This window comes from Triticum urartu, chromosome 4A (assembly GCF_056163025.1).
Source record: "Triticum urartu cultivar PI428250 chromosome 4A, HENAU_Tu73, whole genome shotgun sequence".
NCBI classification, from domain to species: Eukaryota; Viridiplantae; Streptophyta; class Magnoliopsida; order Poales; family Poaceae; genus Triticum; species Triticum urartu.
The window spans coordinates 12133673-12153836 of NC_141876.1; the positions used below are offsets into that span (position 1 = coordinate 12133673).

The following is a 20164-nucleotide window of genomic DNA, read 5'->3' on the forward strand; positions in this document are numbered from 1 at the left end:
GGATCCCACGCTTCGGATCTGGAGCGGCTTGGGAGTTTTGGTGCGCGGGGCTCGCAGCGGGGAGTGTGCTGGCGGCAGTCGCCTGGAGCCTGGCGTAGGGTGCAACAGGTTGGTGGGAGTTGGCGGTGCACCGGCACCATCCGTGGCGGCGACGTGAGCGCATCCATGGAGGCGGCGGCGCTGCGAGGCCCTGCTAGGAAGGGTCCTGGCGGGCAGTGGGCGCTCGGCTGCATCCGTGTGAGGCGCGCGGTGATGCCTAGACGGAGTTGGTGCCAGAGAGTGGTTCAAGGTGCGGGCAGACCGAATCTGGTGGCAGTCCCCTGGTGCGGGTGAAGGCCGTCGTGGTGGTTCTGGTCCTTGCACCGCTTGGCGGATGATGCGGTTCTTCGTTTGTGTTGCAGGCGGTGGCTTGAGGCGTGCTCCCTCGACAGTAAGGTTGGAGTGGTTCTCATTTGCGTGGCTTTGATGGCATGTTGCTGCAGCGACGGCGGTGCGAGGCAACGGTCAGGGCTGGCCATGATCTTGGCGGCGTGGAGATGTGCAGCATTACAGATGAAAATCCTATTCGGCTTTGGTCGGATCGGCGTCGATGGCATCCGTGGATGTCATTTCCCTTCCTGGAGGCGTCGCTGTGTGTGTTGCCATTTGCCTCGTTGCCCGGTGGCGGCAATTGTCTCTGGGGCAAAAGCCTTGATTCGCAGGATCGACATGATGGTAGTGTCTTTGACACCGTTCCTCTGTTGAGAGCATTGTGCTGGGAAACGAGAGGCCCTTTGTTGCACTCCTTCGGTGTTCGCGATTGCCCAGATCTCCCTTCCCCGGCGCTATGTACGATCGTCGCTGGTTTATCCAAGGAAGCTGGAGTTGCTGTTCTTTGGAGATGACCGGTGTTGGTCGGACGTGACGAGGTTCACGGTTTTGGGTAGGCTCATTGGCGTCGTAGTTGTGTGTGTTGTCAGTGGTGTTGCTACGCTCATTAAGTGGTAGATTTCGTTGTATGTTTGTTTTTCTCTCCTTCTATAAAGCTAAGATACGCAATTTGCGTACCCTCGGAAAAAAAAGTAAGGAGCATGATATTATAGAGGTTTATGGGACGGAGGGAAAACTTATGCTTCTTGTTATGTGCGCTCGTGACTACTAGCCAGCGAACGTTTGTTTAACGAGCAGACGTGTCCTTTGCAATCTGCAGTCCACGTCAGTTCAACGCCCTCCTCAATATCTGCGCCCAAACCGAGCTTGCTGCGCTCGGAAAATCTCTGCTGCGGCCTTCACCCCCCTCGCTTCAGATCTGCCGGCAATGGCGGAGTCGCCGGAGCAGTTCAGGGGCCAGTCCCGCCTCCCCCGCTTCGCCGAGCCCCTCCGCTACGACCTCGTCCTCCGCCCCGACCTCGCCGCCTGCACCTTCTCCGGCTCCGCGTCCGCCGCCGTCGCCGTGTCCGCGCCCACCCGCTTCCTCGTCCTCAACGCCGCCGAGCTCGCCGTCGACCGCTCCTCCATCCGCTTCCAGGCACTCGCCGCGCCCTCACCCCCCTCCGAGGCAGGTCCTCCGATCTCTTGTTTGTTTCTCGGCTTCTCATGGCGGGGCTGTGTTGGGTTGCAGGACTGGGCGCCGACGGAGGTGGTGCAGTTCGAGGAGGATGAGATCCTGGTCCTCGGGTTCGACCGGGAGCTGCCCCTCGGCGAGGGCGTGCTCGCCATGGATTTCACCGGGACCCTCAACGACCAGATGAGGGGCTTCTACAGGAGGTATATCGTCCTTCATCCTTCTGATGATGATATGGGCAAGATCTGATCTTACTTGCACGGAAGCTCCCGTGACTAGTCTCGTGCGTATGGGGTATTGAACTATTGATCAGTTACCGGCAGTACGCAGCTGTGTGCTTGGAAGCAACCGATATCGGTGGACCATGATTTGTCAGTTCCACCGGCATTTGGGCTGGGAACTTGATTTATGAGTGGTGTAATCTGCACTCATCTCTTGATTGTAAGCCAGATCGTAGGATATTTGGATCATGATCTTCAGATCCTCCCATGCCCCATCATGATCCACTATTCAATCTTTGCTATTCTGAACATTGTATTTATTAACGAGAAACCAATCATTGGAAAAGGTTGCTCTGTTTTTGTGGGTGTCCATATCTTAAAACACATGAGCTCTGTGTCTGCAGTAACTTGAAATAAAAATATAGGAAACTGAAGAAACAAATATCTGTAACTTTATAATGTTGTGGATAAAGGGACTGAATGATCAGATTTGAAGAGCAGATGTAGGATGTTAGTATTAATTTACCCATCTCATTGTGCAACCGAGATTTATTGTTGGAATTTATGCTGCAGACAGTGTACCTAATTCCAGCACTGTTATGCATAGGTTTCTGTTAGACTTTTTAAACAGAATCGTGTTACATGGGAGTACTTGGGCATAATCAGTGCATGTGGAATGCACCTGGTCTTATTTCTTTATATTTGGTTTGTGTTTCTCATACTCTCATGCTGGTATTTGACTGCAGCAAGTATGAGTACAAGGGGGAGGCAAGAAACATGGCGGTTACACAGTTTGAAGCTGCTGATGCACGGCGGTGCTTTCCATGCTGGGATGAGCCTGCATTTAAGGTGTTTAACATGCTTTGTTGTTATTTTATGAACAGTGTCTTGATGTACTTCGAATCTGAATATGAACGTTAGATGGTCAAAATCAGTTTGTATTTTGATATAGGCGTAAAACATATGAGCATGTTTTATTGTTTTTGCTTAGAATTTTGTAGGTCGTCCATCACCTATAGTAACTTCTCTTGTATTTGTATTTCTGTTATTCAGGCCAAGTTCAAGATAACATTGGAGGTTCCAGCTGAACTGGTAGCATTGTCCAACATGCCGGTAGCTAAGGAGACAGTCTGCGGGCCTCTGAAGACTGTCTATTATGAGGAATCTCCACTTATGTCAACATATCTAGTCGCAATAGTTGTTGGTTTGTTTGATTACATAGAGAGCTCAACATTAGAAGGTAGAAGCTCAGTTTTCCTGAAACCACTTCTATGTATCTTTCATTCAAAGTGCTATGTTACTGCCCTTCTTCCCCTTTTTTTACATTTCTCTTGATTTGATAATATTATATAGGCACCAAAGTTCGTGTGTATACCCAAGTTGGCAAGACTATTCAAGGAAAGTTTGCATTAGATGTTGGGGTGAAGGCACTGGATCTATTCAAGGAGTAAGCTTCCAACCATTATTTCTTTTAACATATTTATAAAAAGTGAGGCAACATCAAACGAGAAAACAGATATGTTGAATAATTGGACATGCCAATTAATGGTGCTAGTTGGATAAGAATCTCTAACGGTGTTTAATAACCAGTTACTTCGCCACTCCTTACCCACTACCTAAGTTGGATATGATTGCTATCCCTGATTTTGCTGCTGGAGCTATGGAGAACTATGGGTTGGTCACTTACCGGGAATCAGCTTTGCTTTATGATGAGCAATTATCGTCAGCATCCAACAAACAACAGGTTATGGCTATTTTTTGTTCGAGTCCATTTGTTTCTTTGACTACTAGTGAGTCAGTGGGTTTTTACTTGAATGTTTTCCAAACTAAATCTCCTTTTGTTTATTTACATGTGTTCTTTATTTAGGTAGCAATCACCGTTGCGCATGAATTGGCTCACCAATGGTTTGGCAATCTTGTAACTATGGAATGGTGGACTCACTTGTGGCTAAACGAGGGTTTTGCTTCATGGGTAATCAATCTGATAGCCGTTTTTTGAAAAATTATAATGGTGATCTGATGTTGTATATTACTATTATTGAAGAAGTCGTTATGTTTGAACAGGTGAGTTATTTAGCTGTAGAATCCATTTTTCCTGAATGGAATAACTGGACACAATTCCTTGATGAGACGACCTCTGGCCTCAGACTGGATGCACTTGCAGAGTCTCATCCTATTGAGGTAATCTTCTATTCTTCTTCCCTAGTCGGTGCAAGTTTTTGCTTCAATTTGTTTCATCATTATTCTGTGTAAGAACAGATTTTCTAGTAGTGCTGTAACATCAATAAATGCTTCACATTTACATTAGGGATATGGAAATATATTATGTCAGCAAATTGAATAAACGTTACAAAGTTGATTAGTTGCACACACATAAGCAACGATTAATGCATTATTGTCCCTGGCCATGATTACATATTTATAGACAGAAGAACTAATCTCTGATACTCCCTCCTTCCATCTATATAGGGCCTAATGCGTTTTTTAAGACCGCCTTTGACTATTGACAAGATTAATAGTACATGACATGCACAATGTGAAAATTATATCATTGAAAGCTCCTTTCACACACGAATTTAACGGTGTGCTTTGTGTAAGTTGCATGTCATATATTATTGCTCTAATATTTGGTTAAAGTTAGCCTCGAAAAACGCATTAGGCCCTATATAGATGGAAGGAGGGAGTATTTAACATCCGTCTGCTTGAATTCTTCTGATGTTAATGATTATATTTTACTATTGTTTTACTTAACTTAAAATGTGTGAAAATGTTGTAAAGTATTGTTTATAATTCTGTATTAGCACCTCCAATTGTCTCAGCTGTGATTTCGGTTATTTGACCTGTTTGTTCAGGTTGATGTAAACCATGCCAGTGAAATCGATGCGATTTTTGATTCCATAAGCTACGACAAGGGAGCTTCTGTCATTCGCATGCTACAAAGCTACCTTGGTGCAGAGCGGTTTCAGGTTAAATAATGTTTCTTCTTGAAAAAATATTGGGATCTTGTTTGCTGCAATGGTCCATCATTCTGTTTCCTGTATTGGCTGCTGTGGCTTGCTGCCATTGTATAGTACCACTTCTGAACCCTTGCATGTATAAGTTTTTTACTCCCTCTGTAAAGAAATATAAGATCGTTTAGTGATCTAAACGATCTTATATTTCTTTACAGAGGGAGTACTTCATTAAACAAGGGATGTGCGATGTCTCTGCTGCCACTCTGATGCACTGTATCTTAACTTTAGATGCATTTGTAATCTGAAACCAAAATACTGAAGATGATCATAGTTGTTAGATTTGGCTGTATTGCTGACCCCATTATGAGTGTGCATGGTGCATCTGCTGCAGAATAGCTTGAACTTTGATTTTTGGGACATTTACATCTATGCCCCTAATTTGCGCCCACTCTCAAATTTACCCCTAATTTTAAAGCCTGCTCAAATTTGCCCCTCTGCCGTTAGGTGCACTTACAGAAATACCCTTCTGTGCCATTACCGTCCGGTCAAAGCAGGTCAAAGCCGGTCAAAGGGCTTTGACCGTCCTGAAAAAAATAGCAAAAAAATTCTAAAAAATCTGAATATTTGTGGGATCAAAGATACTCAGGTTTGCAAGGTGCGTGAAAAGTTTCGTGCTGTTTGTACATTCCAGGAGCTCGTGTCAGAGGAAAAACAATAAATATGTAAGCCTGTGAACAGTAAATTCAAAAAATAGCAAGAAAATTCAAAAAAAAATGAAAGTTTTTGGCATCATAGAGGCGCGAGTCTGCAAGCTGCGTGCAAATTTTTGTTGTGTTTGGACATTGGAGGGGCTTGTGGAGAAAAAAAACAAAATTTGGATCGAGAAAAAACTTGGGAAAAAATGACTATTTTGTTTTTTCTTGCTAGAGCTCCTCGCATGTCATTTGATCACAAAAACTTGCAAGCACCTTGTGCACCCAAGCCACTTTGATGCCAAAAAAATTCATATTTTTTTAAATTTTCTTGCTATTTTATTTCAAATTTATTGTTCACAAGCGTGCAGATTAACTGTTTTTCCTCGCCACGAGCTCCTGGAATGTCCAAATAGCACGAAAATTTGCACACACCTTGGGCACATGAGTATCTTCGATCTCACAAAATTTTAGATTTTTTAGAATTTTTTTGCTATTTTTTTCAGGACGGTCAAAGCTGTTTGACCGAACAGTAACGGTGCAGAAGGGCATTTCTATAAGGGCACCTAACGGCGGAGGGGCAAATTTGAGCAGGCTTTCGAATTAGGGGTATATCTGATTAGGTGGTTCGAGTTAGGGACAGAAATGGAAATGTCCCTTGATTTTTTTGTGTATTAAATATGGAGGATTAATTATATTGCATTTATGATCTTTGTTCTGCCTATCTAGCTCTGTTGCCTAATATAAACAGCTTTTCTGCTTGTTCTAACTTTGATATTCTTTACTCTTCCAGAAAGCTTTGGCTTCATACATAAAAAAGTACGCGTACTCAAATGCTAAAACCGAAGACCTATGGGCTGTTCTTGAGGAGGAAACTGGGGAGCCTGTCAAGGATCTGATGACTACATGGACTAAGCAACAAGGATATCCTGTTATATATGCAAAACTAAATGGGCAAGATTTGGAACTCGAGCAGGTTTTGGGACATATTTTTCATTTGCATATTATTTCTTACTACTATGCATGGGGAACTGGGTATAAACGTGCATGCACGACCTATGTTTTCCCGTTATTATAAATTTATCTAAAGTTTACTTGGATTGGCAACTTGGTCATGAATTCATGATTGCTTCTTTCTAGGACCTCTTTTCTATGGATATTATAATGGGAGAATGTTCGCACCATTGTTGCCTTGCGCGGCGCGATGTGCATCATTGATCAGCTGCCCGTGATTAGCACTGTGGCTTGATGCGGACGCACGCTCGCGCGGTAGTGATGTCCCTTTTCTATTGGTACCTTTAATCACATGTTTATTGTTATTGGGGGCCAAACCACAGGCCACGGCTGAAACTACGGGGCTGTTTGGTTTGTGACTAAGGTTGCCTTAGGTTGCCACACCTAAGCTTAGGCAAGTTTGACCAACTTAGGAGGCTGTTTGGTTCAAGCCTCGTGTTAGGCAAGATGCTTTTTCCCACACTAGGGCCCCACATCACATACGCTCAAAAGTGTGGCAAGATTCCTTTAGGCTTGCCAACTTGTGGCTTCCATTTTGTTGAACTAAAACCTTAGGCAATTTTGGCAAGAAATGTGTGGCAAAGTGTGGCATTGCAAGGCCTAGAACCAAACAGTCCCTTAAGGGGATAAGTATCCCTAGTTATCCTTAGCAGTTTAAGTCTGTTAGAGATATTTCTTGATTCTCAAGTTAGTTATTTCCTAAATTTTGTTAGTTCCGCTTAGCCTCCAAGTTTGTTAGGTTGCTATATAATGCCTAGCAATATCAATCAATAGATAAGCAGAAAAATTGTCCCAATTATTCTCTCCCCAAGTTTCTCCCCTGCTCTTGTTTTGCGGCAGCCTTCTTGGTTGGGTGTCGCGCCTCATCTGTCCAGGGCCATCTACCTACACCACATCATCTACCACGTTCATAACACTTTTTTTTGTACCTTCACATAGACCACGGAACACATTAGGATACATGCAAGGCACCTTAATTAAAATCAGAATAACAATGACTAGAAATGTGAACAGTACTGTAATTTTCTGGGTTTGTTTTCATGCATGATCTGTTCAATCAGAAATATAAAGCGCATATCAGTAAAGCCATTAGAAATATAAAGCGCATATCAGTAAAACTATTAGAAAAATAAAGAGCATATCAGTAAAGCCGTTAGAATGTGCATATCATTCTTGGATGTTGGAGTTTTATATGTGCTTTATATTCTCAAATGCAGCCAATCTCTCTACAGTCTACACCAGTATTAACTCAATGGAAACAAAGCTTCTTCTTAGTATCGAGCAATTCCTAAATTTTAAAAACTATTTCTTTATTACAGGCTCAATTTCTGTCAGATGGATCATCTGGTCCTGGCATGTGGATCGTTCCTATGACAGCATGCTGTGGCTCGTACGATCTGAATAAGAAGTTTCTGTTGAAAGGCAAGACCGATACGATGCATGTAAAAGATTTTGCAGCCACCCAAAGTGGCCAAAATTTTTGGATCAAACTGAACATTGATCAAACTGGATTTTATAGAGTGAAGTATGATGATGAACTTGCAGCCGGACTTGAAAATGCAATAAAAGCCAAGAAACTCTCTTTAATGGATATGATTGGTAAAGACAATATGATTTAAGATACATTATTGTATATATATTTTTAAAAATGTTTTGACAAATGAGATATATTGTTCTGTAGGTATTGTGGAAGATTCTTATGCTCTTTCTGTTGCTTGCAAACAAACACTGACATCATTGCTTCGTTTGCTAAATGCTTATCGTCATGAGTCTGATTACACTATACTTTCACATGTAACCTCTGTAAGTAAGCCTTATACCTCCAATTGAATCCTTAGCCTCGTGGCTTCATTTTACGTGTGTAACTAATGTTTGTTTACAAGATTAGTTCTCATTGTGTGCTTCTTCTCTATTCCCAGGTATGTTTAAGCGTTAATAAAATATCAACTGATGCTAATCCTGACTTGTCTAGCGATATCAAAAAACTTTTGATCAAGCTTCTTCTGTTGGCTGCCAAGTATGCCAACAAGCTTAATATCGTACCTGTTTTCAATATATTTATGTGTGATTACAATTTTAATGCTTTCATGCACTTCACATTTCAGAAGAGTAGGCTGGGATCCTAAGGATGGTGAGAGCCATCTTGATGTGATGCTTAGATCACTGCTCTTGATTGCCCTTGTCAAACTCGGACATGAAGAGACTATAAATGAGGGAATTCGGCGTTTCCATATCTTCTTAGAAGATCGAAAAACTCCCCTTCTACCTCCAGACAATAGAAAGGTCATTTTTTTTCCTTTATAGATTATTACGACTTCTTTACCTCTGGTATCTAACCTGCAATGTTTTTTAGGCAGCATACCTTGCTGTGATGCGGACCGTGAGTACCTCAAACAGAGCTGGTTATGATGTTCTCCTGAAAATCTACAAGGAAACATCTGAAGCACAGGAGAAGTCTCGCATCTTAGGTCTGTAGTTATTTTCTAACTTGTGCAACACAACACGACAGAGAGCTTTCTGATGTATTGGTTCATCCTAAATACTCTTTTGTTTCTAGGCTCGTTGTCTTCATGCCCAGACAAGGATATTGTTGTTGAGGCATTGAACCTTATGCTTACAGATGAGGTTAACCTCTAAACCATTTCTATTTGACATATTCTGAGTGATTGATTCGGTGCAGACTTACAGTTGCTGGTGAAAGGAGTTTATATTCTGTGCCAGCTAAACATACAAAAGCCACTCTAATCTGCCTCTTTCTTGTTAGGTACGGAATCAAGATGCATTTTATGTTCTTGGTGGTATTAGCTTAGAAGGACGTGAAGCTGCATGGGCCTGGCTGAAGGTATGTTATAGTTGCAGGGCAAGTTGCCTAGGCTATTTATGTTATGGTCTGGCATGAATTTTTATTTTATTTTTACATTAGCATGTGTTCTTTGTAGAAAATGAGGGAATTTCATGAGGTGTTGCACTTGACATGTATCTGTTTCATGAATGGATGAGCCCAGAAATGCGGTCCATTAAAAAGCTCTAAACCTTCGATAAAATTTTTGTTCAAAAGCAAATGTAACCACTTCCGTTGGTGCTCAATACATTTGCTTTTGTGCATTGACAAACAATAGTGTAGCATTGTAAGGAGTAACGACCACCTATGTTGAGTTATTTGGCTGCATTTCTAGTATGAACAATGAATGGTTTAAATGTTAGATTTCAGTCAATGTTCAAGCTGACCAATAAATAGAGAAAACTGCACTTCCAGTTGGAATATTAGGGGCTGTTTGGATTGTGCCTCATCTAGCCCCACCAATTTTTTGGCATGACCAATGTGAGGGCATAACCAAAATTTTGGTAAGTGATCATTGTTTGGATTGTAGCCGTCCATGTTTTGCCCCATGCACTGTGAAGTAGCCTGCTTGCATGCATTGTGAGGACCCACAGATTAAAGTATAGCCAGCTTGCACCAGATACTAATAAAATAAAGGGATAGTTACCTGGGACCCAACGAGACAGAGAGTGCAGGGTGCGATGCCAAAATTTTGGCGGAGCTTTTCGCCACCCTCAACTCGCCCGTGAGTTGGCTAAGTTTACACAGGCGTCTCGCAGGCGTGCTGGGCGTGCCAATTCTTTGGTGGCGATCCAAACGGCCACCAAATTTTACGGGCTTGCCAACTTTTTGGTCGGGCTGGTTTTGGTGGAGATCCAAACAGACCCTTATTCTTAGCACTATGCTGCTACGTATGTCTGATCCTGCGCCATTCGGCTACGTTGGATGTTTACGCGATGTTGCATTGTCATGCAGGATAACTGGGATCACGTCGTTAAGACTTGGCCATCAAGCTCACTCATATCGGACTTCGTTAATTCTACCGTTTCACCGGTACGCCACACGCACCTTTTCCCTTTGAAATTCTTTGTACTCTGCCATTTATTTAGCTAAATTAAAACACATTTCATATGTTGTTTAACCTCTACGACCAGTTCACCTCCGAGGAGAAAGCTGCTGAGGTTTCTGAGTTCTTCGCCACTCGCGTGAAACCGTCATTCGAAAGAGCGTTGAAGCAGAGCCTTGAGAGGGTGCGGATCAGTGCTAGATGGATCGACAGCATCAAGAGCGAGGCCAACCTTGCGCAAACGGTGCAGCAGCTGCTGCTTCAGGAGTTTTAAGCTGCTCCTTTGTACGACGAAGAGATTATGTGCCATGACTGCATAATAATGTTTTGGAAAGGCTATATTCTAATGAGTAACAACATTAATTTTCTGTGGTGTGGCCTTACGATAACGATAATCTGCTCGTTAACGATACCGTTTGTTTCCGTGAGGTGTTTGTTTGGGTTTTTCCGAATTAGTAGCAAATATTATCCTTGTGTGAAACAGATACATCTTTTGCATGGCAGAATGGAAACGTCGAACTGCAAAAATCCTTTCTCTAGCTATTCCATTGTGACTATCTAAGCCCTGGTACTTCCAAATTTATCTTCTGGCACTGCAGAGTCACTTGAGAGTGATTCATACTCAGAAGAGAACAAACCCTATTTGCACTTACTTTTATCTTGCGAGGTACAAGTGACAATGTGTTGAACAGGATCGTACTGTTTGAAAGTGTTGTGTTGTTTGGAAGGAAATGGAAGATTGTCATTGGATGGTAAAAAGCTATTCTTGATGAACTCAAAACCTATACTCACTCTAGTTGTGTTCATTATCAAGACTGGTAAAAATGATCCTAGCTTTGCGACAAAAATCAATTATCTTAGGTGATGTTGAAAGTTTAGCGAATATCTCATCTAGTGCCCTTGACAATAACCTTTTGAAGGAAGGCATGGATGGAAATCCTAACGAGGGTGATGGTTACTCACGCAAGTGCAATATGGTCAGAGGCGGCGAGCAAAAACGAGGCGTGCCATCGCAGCCAGAGGAGAGCAAGGGAGGCGAGCGGCTAGAGGAGGAAGAAAGACAATGGGAAGAAGGAAGGGCGGCATAAAATCGAACGAAAACAACATTATTTTTGGGCAACTTACCATCAGTCAATCCCATACATCCCAGACGACGATACATGTAGAACTGATAAAGCATGCTACACCTTTTTGGCGTGTGGTCAGTGTGGATAACACGAAACCATAGAATTCATGGTCAATCTTCAGTCAAACTATCTCAAGCTTGCCGGTAGGCTCATGACACTGCTGTAGACATGATGCTGAGTACAAAACCCACTCGGGAAGGCACCAAAACTAGGGTTGCATAATGTGGATGTTGCATCGACCACATGAAGGATTCGACAAGATAAATGTTTACGTGGACATAGCGTAACGCAAAAGACATGGACGAAGCATCTAGTAATAGACTAGCAATAAGAGCGCGAGAGGGAATTGGTTACAGTAAGCAGTTCTCGGCATGGCTCGGTTTGTAATGGACCCGAATGTGAAGCCAATATTTGAACAAGGCACACCGGAAACCGATTCTCGAGATTCCGTTTCATTCTTTTTTTTTTACGTGAAAACTTTCGATCTATTCATCAACTGTCAAGGTAGTACAAAGAACAATAGAAGTAAAAATTACATCCAGGTCCGTTTCATTCTAAAGGGCCATGATGCGTCATGGAGCTAGCATCTCACCTGTTATTAGTCGGGCACAAGAGCCCGTAGAAGCATGTATGGCTTTTGACATATGTCATTTAAGAAAAGGGAGTAAATGTAGCAGCTCATAAACAAGCAGAAGTTGGTTCTACATCTTACATGGTGCCGGAAGACATTGTAACCTTATTATTGTTAATTACCGATTCTCTTGTTTGATTTCGCAAAACAAGAAGAAGAAGATGCTTTAGTCCACTGATCTGAATATGCTTTCTATTTATGAATTCTATAAATCAGAGATGCTGCATAACCTTCGGATCTAATTATGAAAAAGGAGTAAAACCTCTTTTTATTTTTCCTATTTTTTTAGAAGAGAGTAAAACCTCTTCTTCTTCTTCTTCTTTTTCCTTTTTGAGAAGGGAGTAATAAAGCCTCTTCAAGCGTGCAACGGTCACTCTCGGCCTGGGCCCATTCCCAAGTTGTGCCAACTCTCCCCAGTGGGCCTTGTGCCGTGGCCCACATGTCATTCAGGAGGGCAGTAGGTGACACTACTCCTCCTAAACCCAACGCGTCCCCAACAGCTCCACCCCATCCCCTCCTGTCAGTTCGTCGTCGCCGGCCACTTCGGCTCTCCCGCCGCCGCCGCCGCCGCCCCCTCCAAACTCCCAGCTCCCAGCTCAGCCATTGGATCTCCCCCTCCATGCCCAGAGGCAAGTAGATAGACCCCCCACCGGCGCACGAACCTCAAGGCAGGCAGGCAGCGCGGCCGGCCGGCCACCCGATGGCGTCCGTGGCGGAGCTCAAGGAGAAGCACGCGGCGGCGACGGCCTCGGTCAACTCCCTCCGGGAGCGGCTCCGCCAGCGCCGGCAGACGCTCCTCGACACCGACGGTGAGCCCGCCCCCTCCCCCGGCACGGAGCTCTCGGCTCTCGAGGGTTTGCTTGAAACTGTCGCTGACTGCTCTGTGTTGCGGGCGTGCAGTGGAGAAGTACTCCAAGGCGCAGGGGCGGACGGCGGTGAGCTTCAACCCCACGGATCTGGTCTGCTGCCGCACGCTGCAGGGCCACAGCGGGAAGGTTCGCTCCTTTCTTTGGTTGACTTCTTCGGCCTCTCGCCTCCGTTTCGGCACAGGGGGTAGTTCAATTTTGAAGCAGAAATGAGCGAGGTCTCGCGCTTGTTAGTTGTTGTTAGTGCTCCAATTGTGGAAATGGTGGTGCTAGCATGAGCAATTCATACCCGAGTTTGATTGCCGAGAATAAGATTTGGACATATGTGAAGGAAGTAACCTGGATTAGTATGAGGTTTGGTCCCTCCAGTCTAGCATGAGCAATTCATGAGTGCTTGTTTTGAAGAGGCTGCTGCTTTGGCCTAATTTTTCATGAATTGAGACACAGCCTTTTTAGACTAACTTGAAGTCTGCTTCGGGAATGGTGGTGGGAATAACTTCGTTAGAGAGGAAGAGAAGGTAGCTTCATGCAAAGGGAGCAGAGGAGTCGTGCCTATTGGCGCCAAAAGCAAAAGGAAAATCGGGGCAAACTTGTCTTTTTACCATACTCATGGCGGTAACCGAAAAGACGACAACAAGGTCGTCGCGCATAATTTTACATGTTAAGGAAACTGGGCAGTGTTCAGTTGGCTAGAGCCCGCGCCTGTGAGCTCGCCCACCCGCGTTCGAGGCGCCGCCTCCGCAGGTGCCTCACTTCTTATCAAATAAAAAGCTCTCAGTGCTAGTACCCATGGGTCGACTTCTCAGGGTCGTTGGGCATAATTTTACGTTTTATAAGGATTTTGTTATCGCTGTCGTGGTCCAAGAAAATTGCAGTGTTATCTAGCAAAATATCAGATCTCTGGTATACTCTAGAGCCAAGTCTCACGCAATTATGGATGCATTGAAGTATTTAGCATCCTATGGTTCTTAGTTTACTATTTTGGCTATGCATTCCTAATCAGGTAATCATGCCTATTGGTAGAATGTGTAGTTGGGTTGAATTTGTATGAGCAGTCTACTGGAATCTGTTCCTTCCATTGTCCCATACCCTTGTAAATGAGTCAATAGTACAACCAAAACTTCAGTACCAACACTAACAATCTGTGAGATGCTCATTGATGTCCCACGTGGAATGTGCCACTTGCAATCACCGCAGCTCAAGGTTGAGCCTGTTGGTGAACCCGTGTGGCCTGATTTAAACAGTCCTAATCCCTCTCCATAGTAGCATTTCCTTGGTAATTATTTCTGTTTTGCTTTGAAATATAACCGCCATGCTGTTCTGTAGTCCTTTTGTGTGAATCCCTCTTTTTATTTGAGGGCATGTTATTGTTTGACACCAACTGAAATAAAAAATATGTAGCATGGAAGATCTTTGAGTTTCAAGAACAGGTATGCGGGTTGTTACCAATTTTTAGAGCATTGCAATTCACAGAAAGAACCCTGGTGCTAAGATTTTTTGATCGGTTGGTCCCTCGAACTGCTCTATCATGCCTAATTATATGCTCCGTCAATTTGTTTTGTTTGTTGAGCGATTTGGATTTCTTTCTAGGACAGTACCTCACAAAGTTGCTTATGTTGAAATGTTTAATGGCTTCATGGTTTTATAACTAGTAGTAAGTACTATCTCTGACTCAACACAGGTATATTCTCTGGATTGGACTCCTGAGAAGAACTGGATAGTTAGTGCCTCACAAGATGGAAGACTAATTGTATGGAATGCTTTAACGAGTCAGAAAACACATGCCATAAAGCTACACTGTCCATGGGTGATGACATGTGCTTTTGCACCCAATGGTCAATCTGTTGCTTGTGGCGGTCTTGATAGTGCATGCTCTATATTCAACCTTAGCTCGCAAGCAGACAGAGATGGGAACATGCCAGTATCAAGAGTACTTACTGGACACAAAGGCTATGTTTCATCCTGTCAGTATGTCCCAGACCAGGAAACCCGCTTGATTACAGGCTCAGGTGACCAAACGTGTGTCCTGTGGGATGTTACTACTGGCCAGAGGATATCAATCTTTGGAGGTGAATTTCCATCAGGGCATACAGCTGATGTGTTAAGGTAATTGTCTTTTTCTTATGGCATTCAATTTAGCATCATGCTTACTGTTGTGGTATATTGGGGGGTGTTTGGATTGAGGCCTATCAGGCAGCTATTCACTCAGGCAGAGATCTCAGCCTCAGGCCTTCAAAATCGGACACCTGAGAATCGTGCCCGACTCAGGCTGCTTTTTGTGGAAGCGATCCAAACAGGCCCTTGGTTCTTATTTTATGACCAAAACAATGTGATACTGTTCAAGTTTCATTGATTATGTTGAATTGAATGAATTTCCATGGTATTGATTTGAAAGCAACACTCATTAATCTTACATCTTGTCTGACTGGGCCGTATTTGTAAAGAAATAATATGTTTCACCTTTTGGCGGTGCAAGTTTACTTTTAAGGGCTGGCTGTGATTAGTAATAAACTAATAATCAGTGGGAAATGTTACTGCATGGTGGCACATGCAGCGTTTGGTCAGTGAGACTTCTCTGTCAATTGTTGTTGATATAGATCATCAATGGTCTAATTATTAATCAAGTAGCTGATGTGATATCTTGGCAACGTGGCTGCATGCTTGTTTCACAGCTTTATAAGTTGCTATACTTTCTATGTCCATACTCATAGTGTTCTGATCTTTTTGTCACCCCTTTCAGTCTGTCCATCAACTCGTTAAACACGAATATGTTTATCTCGGGTTCATGTGATACAACTGTAAGGCTATGGGATCTCAGGATTGCAAGTCGGGCAGTTCGGACATATCATGGACATGAGGGCGACATTAACAGTGTCAAGTTTTTCCCTGATGGTCAGAGGTTCGGTACTGGTTCAGATGATGGTACATGCAGATTATTTGACATGAGAACAGGCCATCAACTTCAAGTGTACAATCGGGAGCCTGATAGAAATGATAATGAGCTCCCTATTGTTACATCTGTCGCTTTTTCCATATCAGGAAGGCTTCTTTTTGCTGGATACTCTAATGGTGACTGTTATGTGTGGGACACGCTTCTTGCCGAGGTGTGCATTTTACCCATTTCCCATGAATTTTATTGCAGCGTAGATAATGGGATGAAAACCAGACATGTAAAAATAAGACTGATCAAGTTTTACTGCGAAGCTACAACTAAATTTTATACGGTTGAAAAGGAAACATAGTTTGACTATACAATTTATTTACCATAGAAAAATCAGATCAAAGTTCAGAAATGCTAAGCCTGGTTAGTAACACCACTAGATTGATCTTTAAATTGCATAAGCTTCACTTCATTACAGTCCAGCAATAGTTTAGCCATTCTGATGTGATTGTAAAGCTGTAATTATCAAGTGAAAATTAACCACATTGGAAAAGAATATCAGTTACGGAGAACTAGCTGCATTTCCCCTTTTGACATATACCTCGCAAAATAACAATCATGATAACACATAATGCGTTGTTTGCATTTGGGTATGGTCTACTTGAGTACGCATCCCATCTTATGACATTAGTTTCTGCAGCATCTCTATATGCAATTCATGCATTAATAGTGTTGTTGTAGATCACCTTGTAGATTCCTGCTATAGGCCAACAATGCTTCAGAGAATAGAGTTTAGACTGCACCAAGCTGCCAACACAAGGCTTTACTGCGAGTTGATCCCATACTGTTAGAACCCTCTGGACCTGATGAGTTTATCCCCAGTGGCCAGTGAACTATCCATGCTGTTTGGCTGAAGGTTGTGACCTCGTGGTTCGAGCCACAATTAGTTTTCAGTTTTTTGCAGCGCCTCCTTCGGCCATGCTTTTATTTTTAGATTCAGGCCCCTTGGTGCCTTGTGAGCCTTCAGTTTCCTTCCTATAATTGATCAGGAGGAGAGAGTGCCCACAAAAAACTTACATATTCTAGCTTTTATGAGCTCAAGCTATTAGCCTATTAGGACTACTCTTGTGGCGTTTGGTGAAATATAGAACATCTGCCGCATATCATGAATCATCCATTTTATTTATTGCCTATACTATTAAAACTGTGGTTGACCTGTGAATACTTTTTAAAAACGACTCAGGTAGTGCTTAATTTGGGAACTCTCCAAAACTCTCATGAAGGCCGTATAAGCTGCCTTGGGCTGTCATCCGATGGGAGTGCATTGTGTACAGGAAGCTGGGACAAAAATTTGAAGGTATGGGATGAGCTTTCAATATGAAAAATAAAATAATATTGTGGACTACTTGATCAGTTGAATGGCATGGCATGACATGAACTGTTGTAGGGCAAAGTTTACATATACCAATGCCATTACTCTAAATTGGGCTAGAAAGGAAATATCAGTTGTAGGACAAATGTTACATACATAGGACATCTTATGCTATATTTCCAAAATTAATGATGTCCATCTTTTGAAACAATTGTGCACATTGTGGTACATTCAACATATACTGAAAGGGTGCATGCTTTTTTATTTTGCAATATCTGCTTGTTTAGCTCTTGCTTTGTTATCAGCAAAAGTACTTCTTGGTGGGTTATAGACAGATTTCCCCTCTCAATGAGGTACTACTATTTGTTACTAATGGAGAGACCTGCAAGTGAAATGGAATGAACTTTAGTCAACTCCAGCATTCTATCTAACCGTCGGAAAATTGCCGCTTGTTGAAAATTTCCAGATCTGGGCTTTCAGTGGACACCGCAAGATAGTCTGAAGCCCCGGCGCGTGTTCTCCCCGTGTCGTGCGTTCCTCGTCGCGTGTTGGGGGTGGTTGGCCAACTCGAAAGGTTGCTGGAGATGAAGTCGTCGTCTGTTTTGTAGCATAGAATCTTGTATGCATCATGCCTTATGTCCAATGGAAAATGCAGTTTGTCCAGACGAGTGTGCTGTGATGATGTTCTTGTACCTGGTTAAGTCAGCGTACTGTTGTTTATAGAGTCGCCAGAAAGCAAGCAGCGCACATGTGATATTTTCTGCCCTTGTTGTGTACAACCATATATTTTTAGCTGTAGAAAAGCACTAGCTTGGCAAGCCGAATTGTTAGAACCAAGAATCAATTTGTTCGTTTCTGGAGTAAGGTAAGAAATGCGAGCTTCATTTCCTGTGTGCTGTGATGGTTGACGGGTTCGTTCAGTGAGCCATTCGCTATCGTGTTGCCTCTTGTTGTGTACTCCCTCCGTTCCAAAATAATTGACCTTCATTTGTCCAAGAATGGATGCACCTTCATACTAAAACATGTCCAGTAGCCCACGCATTTCACTGTGGGCTTTTCAACACCATACCCTGTGAAAAGAATCCTTTGTTTTTTCTACGATGCGGTCAAACAAACCAAAATTCTTAGAATTCCAATGGACATGACATTGCAACCCTAATATTTTCTTGTAATTCTTGCATTTTTAGAATGTTTGTGAGTCTTGTTTGATTTGAAGGATTCTCAAAATGTAAGAATAGAAAGTTTGCAGGGTTCGGGTGTTTGATAGCACAAGAAAAGCAAAAGAATTCTAATGGGCTCCTTTGATCCAAAGGAACTTCATACACCCCAATGGGAGTTCTGAAATGTTGCACGTAGGTTGATTTGGTCCAGTTTTTCTTTTTTTTTGAAACCTCCGCTCTCCGGATTTTATTCATTCAGCGGTAGCAAATCTGAGTGCGCGCATCTCAGAAAGCCAGGGATTACATTAAAGTATGTAGCAACATTCTCTACAACTAAAGCTTCCTTAGCACAAGTATGAGCAACAGAGTTCACTAGACGGCTAGCATAACAAAGCTGAAATCCCATCGCTACTGCTCATTAGCAGCAGGTGTATGTGTCGTGGGGGGAAACTCCAGCGTCCCCACAATTTCAGAAATAACCTCCATGGACCGCTTTGGTTGATATCTTTCTTCATGGTGAGTGAACCTGTTCGGGCTGCTCCAAATAGCCCACATCACCGTAATGCCAATAGCTGCATCTTTCTTTGGCACCAACCTGGCATCGAGCAAATCAGTAGCCCAAGTGTGTGGATGGAGTTTTTCTAACATTCCACATTCAGAGGGTCTGCAATACACACGACACAACTGACTCAAAATTCTGCTGGAGTTCAGATGCTGGAGTCATATATGCAACATGAACTTCTCTAATCTGGCTGGAAGAGATCACGAGATTTCATTTAACATCGGCCACACACAAATGACACAACCATCAAAAGATGGGTACCTTCCCTAGGGTTCCACCACCAACCTAAACCTTAACACAGACCACTTCTCTAGATCTATCTACCAGGGCTCGAAGCTCAAACGCCGGTGGACCCAAACCCTCCCTCCCCACGGACGGTGGCGTCGAGGTCCTCCACCTCGGCGATATCCGGCGTCGCAATCACCTGGATGATCATCTGTGCAACGCGGTCACCGGGCTTCACGGCAAAGTCCACCTCCGAGTGGTTGAAGAGCACGACACCCACGGGGCCGCGATAGTCAGCGTCGATCACCCCGGCGCCCACGTCGATGGAGTGCTTCAGCGCCAGGCCCGACCTCGGCGCTGCAAAGAACACGAACGAGGCGGTGAGCATTTCGTCAAACACCCGACGCGCAGCCAAGAAACGTGATCCGAGAAAAAAGAAGAGGGACTCACCGATGCGCGCGTAGGTGCCCTCCGGGATGGCGATGCTCAGGTCGGTGGCCACCAGCGCCTTGCCCCTCGCCGGCACGACCTTCTCCACCGCGCTGAGACCGGACAGAGAAACAGTCAGGGCAAAAGGGAAACAGCAGGCGAGGCATTATGTGACGATGGAGCACGTGCGTACCTGGAGAGGTCGTAGCCGGCGGCGAGGGCGGAGCCGCGGGACGGCAGGATGGCCTTGTCGGAGAGCTTCTTGACCTTGAGCAGGGGGGCCATCTTGGTGATCTTGTGGGGTGGCTCGTGCACGGGGTCAGCACCGGCGCCGTTGGTGGCGGCCATTGCGACGACGGAGAGCAGGGTTCTCGGTGGCCGGCGGCGAGAGAGACAAGGAGAGGCGTTGAGGAGGAGTTGGAGTCGAGGGCGGCCGTGGCTGCGGCGGGGGACGATAAATAGGGACGCGGCGGGGCGGGAAGTGGAGCGGATGGCGCCAAATTCTCCCGCCATAAAATTTCGCCGCTCGTCCAAGATTTTTACCAACTACTACTATCGTGTACCATCATCGCTAACTTTTCTCCTAAATTTTCGTACGAC

At 44.0% G+C, this 20164-nt stretch overlaps 3 protein-coding genes across 4 annotated transcripts; 2 read left to right on the forward strand and 1 right to left on the reverse strand.

Annotated features, from left to right (window-relative positions):
* The first annotated feature begins 1189 nt into the window (after nt 1–1189).
* On the forward strand, nt 1190–10679 carry LOC125531238 (aminopeptidase M1-B). Its single transcript, XM_048695647.2, has 18 exons — nt 1190–1746; nt 2511–2613; nt 2818–3004; nt 3118–3211; nt 3355–3508; nt 3632–3736; nt 3829–3945; nt 4617–4730; nt 6204–6386; nt 7744–8023; nt 8106–8227; nt 8344–8441; nt 8530–8707; nt 8778–8892; nt 8982–9049; nt 9189–9266; nt 10221–10298; nt 10400–10679. Exons 1-18 carry the CDS (start codon nt 1298–1300, stop codon nt 10583–10585), a joined length of 2709 nt encoding a protein of 902 aa, XP_048551604.2. The 5' UTR covers nt 1190–1297; the 3' UTR covers nt 10586–10679.
* A 1851-nt stretch (nt 10680–12530) lies between these two features.
* On the forward strand, nt 12531–18077 carry AGB1 (GTP binding protein beta 1). Its single transcript, XM_048695649.2, has 6 exons — nt 12531–12878; nt 12970–13064; nt 14617–15041; nt 15676–16039; nt 17060–17173; nt 17655–18077. The coding sequence occupies exons 1-6, from the start codon at nt 12770–12772 to the stop codon at nt 17688–17690; spliced, it is 1143 nt and encodes a 380-aa protein (XP_048551606.1). The 5' UTR covers nt 12531–12769; the 3' UTR covers nt 17691–18077.
* Nucleotides 18078–19071: 994 nt separating this feature from the next.
* LOC125531240 (deoxyuridine 5'-triphosphate nucleotidohydrolase) lies at nt 19072–20092 on the reverse strand. 2 transcript variants are annotated; one of them, XM_087517473.1, is made up of 3 exons: nt 19758–20092; nt 19586–19677; nt 19072–19492 (listed from the first exon to the last, which is right to left on the reverse strand). In XM_087517473.1, exons 1-3 carry the CDS (start codon nt 20075–20077, stop codon nt 19248–19250), a joined length of 657 nt encoding a protein of 218 aa, XP_087373599.1. In that variant the 5' UTR covers nt 20078–20092; the 3' UTR covers nt 19072–19247. The 2 variants fall into 2 exon arrangements, with proteins under 2 accessions (XP_087373599.1, XP_048551607.2); XM_048695650.2 differs by having other exon boundaries at nt 19072–19677.
* Between the last annotated feature and the right edge of the window lie 72 nt (nt 20093–20164).

Excerpts from the sequence above, each read along its gene's own strand:
- AGB1 (XM_048695649.2), top strand. The coding sequence starts at position 12,770 with ATGGCGTCCGTGGCGGAGCTCAAGGAGAAGCACGCGGCGGCGACGGCC. Across the intron at positions 13,065-14,616 it reads TGCAGGGCCACAGCGGGAAG|GTATATTCTCTGGATTGGAC; the intron begins GTTCGCTCCTTT and ends GACTCAACACAG. Across the intron at positions 16,040-17,059 it reads GGGACACGCTTCTTGCCGAG|GTAGTGCTTAATTTGGGAAC; the intron begins GTGTGCATTTTA and ends AAAACGACTCAG.
- LOC125531238 (XM_048695647.2), top strand. The coding sequence starts at position 1,298 with ATGGCGGAGTCGCCGGAGCAGTTCAGGGGCCAGTCCCGCCTCCCCCGC. Across the intron at positions 4,731-6,203 it reads TTGGTGCAGAGCGGTTTCAG|AAAGCTTTGGCTTCATACAT; the intron begins GTTAAATAATGT and ends TTACTCTTCCAG. Across the intron at positions 9,267-10,220 it reads CTGCATGGGCCTGGCTGAAG|GATAACTGGGATCACGTCGT; the intron begins GTATGTTATAGT and ends ATTGTCATGCAG.
- LOC125531240 (XM_048695650.2), bottom strand. The coding sequence starts at position 20,077 with ATGGCGGGAGAATTTGGCGCCATCCGCTCCACTTCCCGCCCCGCCGCG. Across the intron at positions 19,678-19,757 it reads GCCGGCTACGACCTCTCCAG|CGCGGTGGAGAAGGTCGTGC; the intron begins GTACGCACGTGC and ends GTCCGGTCTCAG.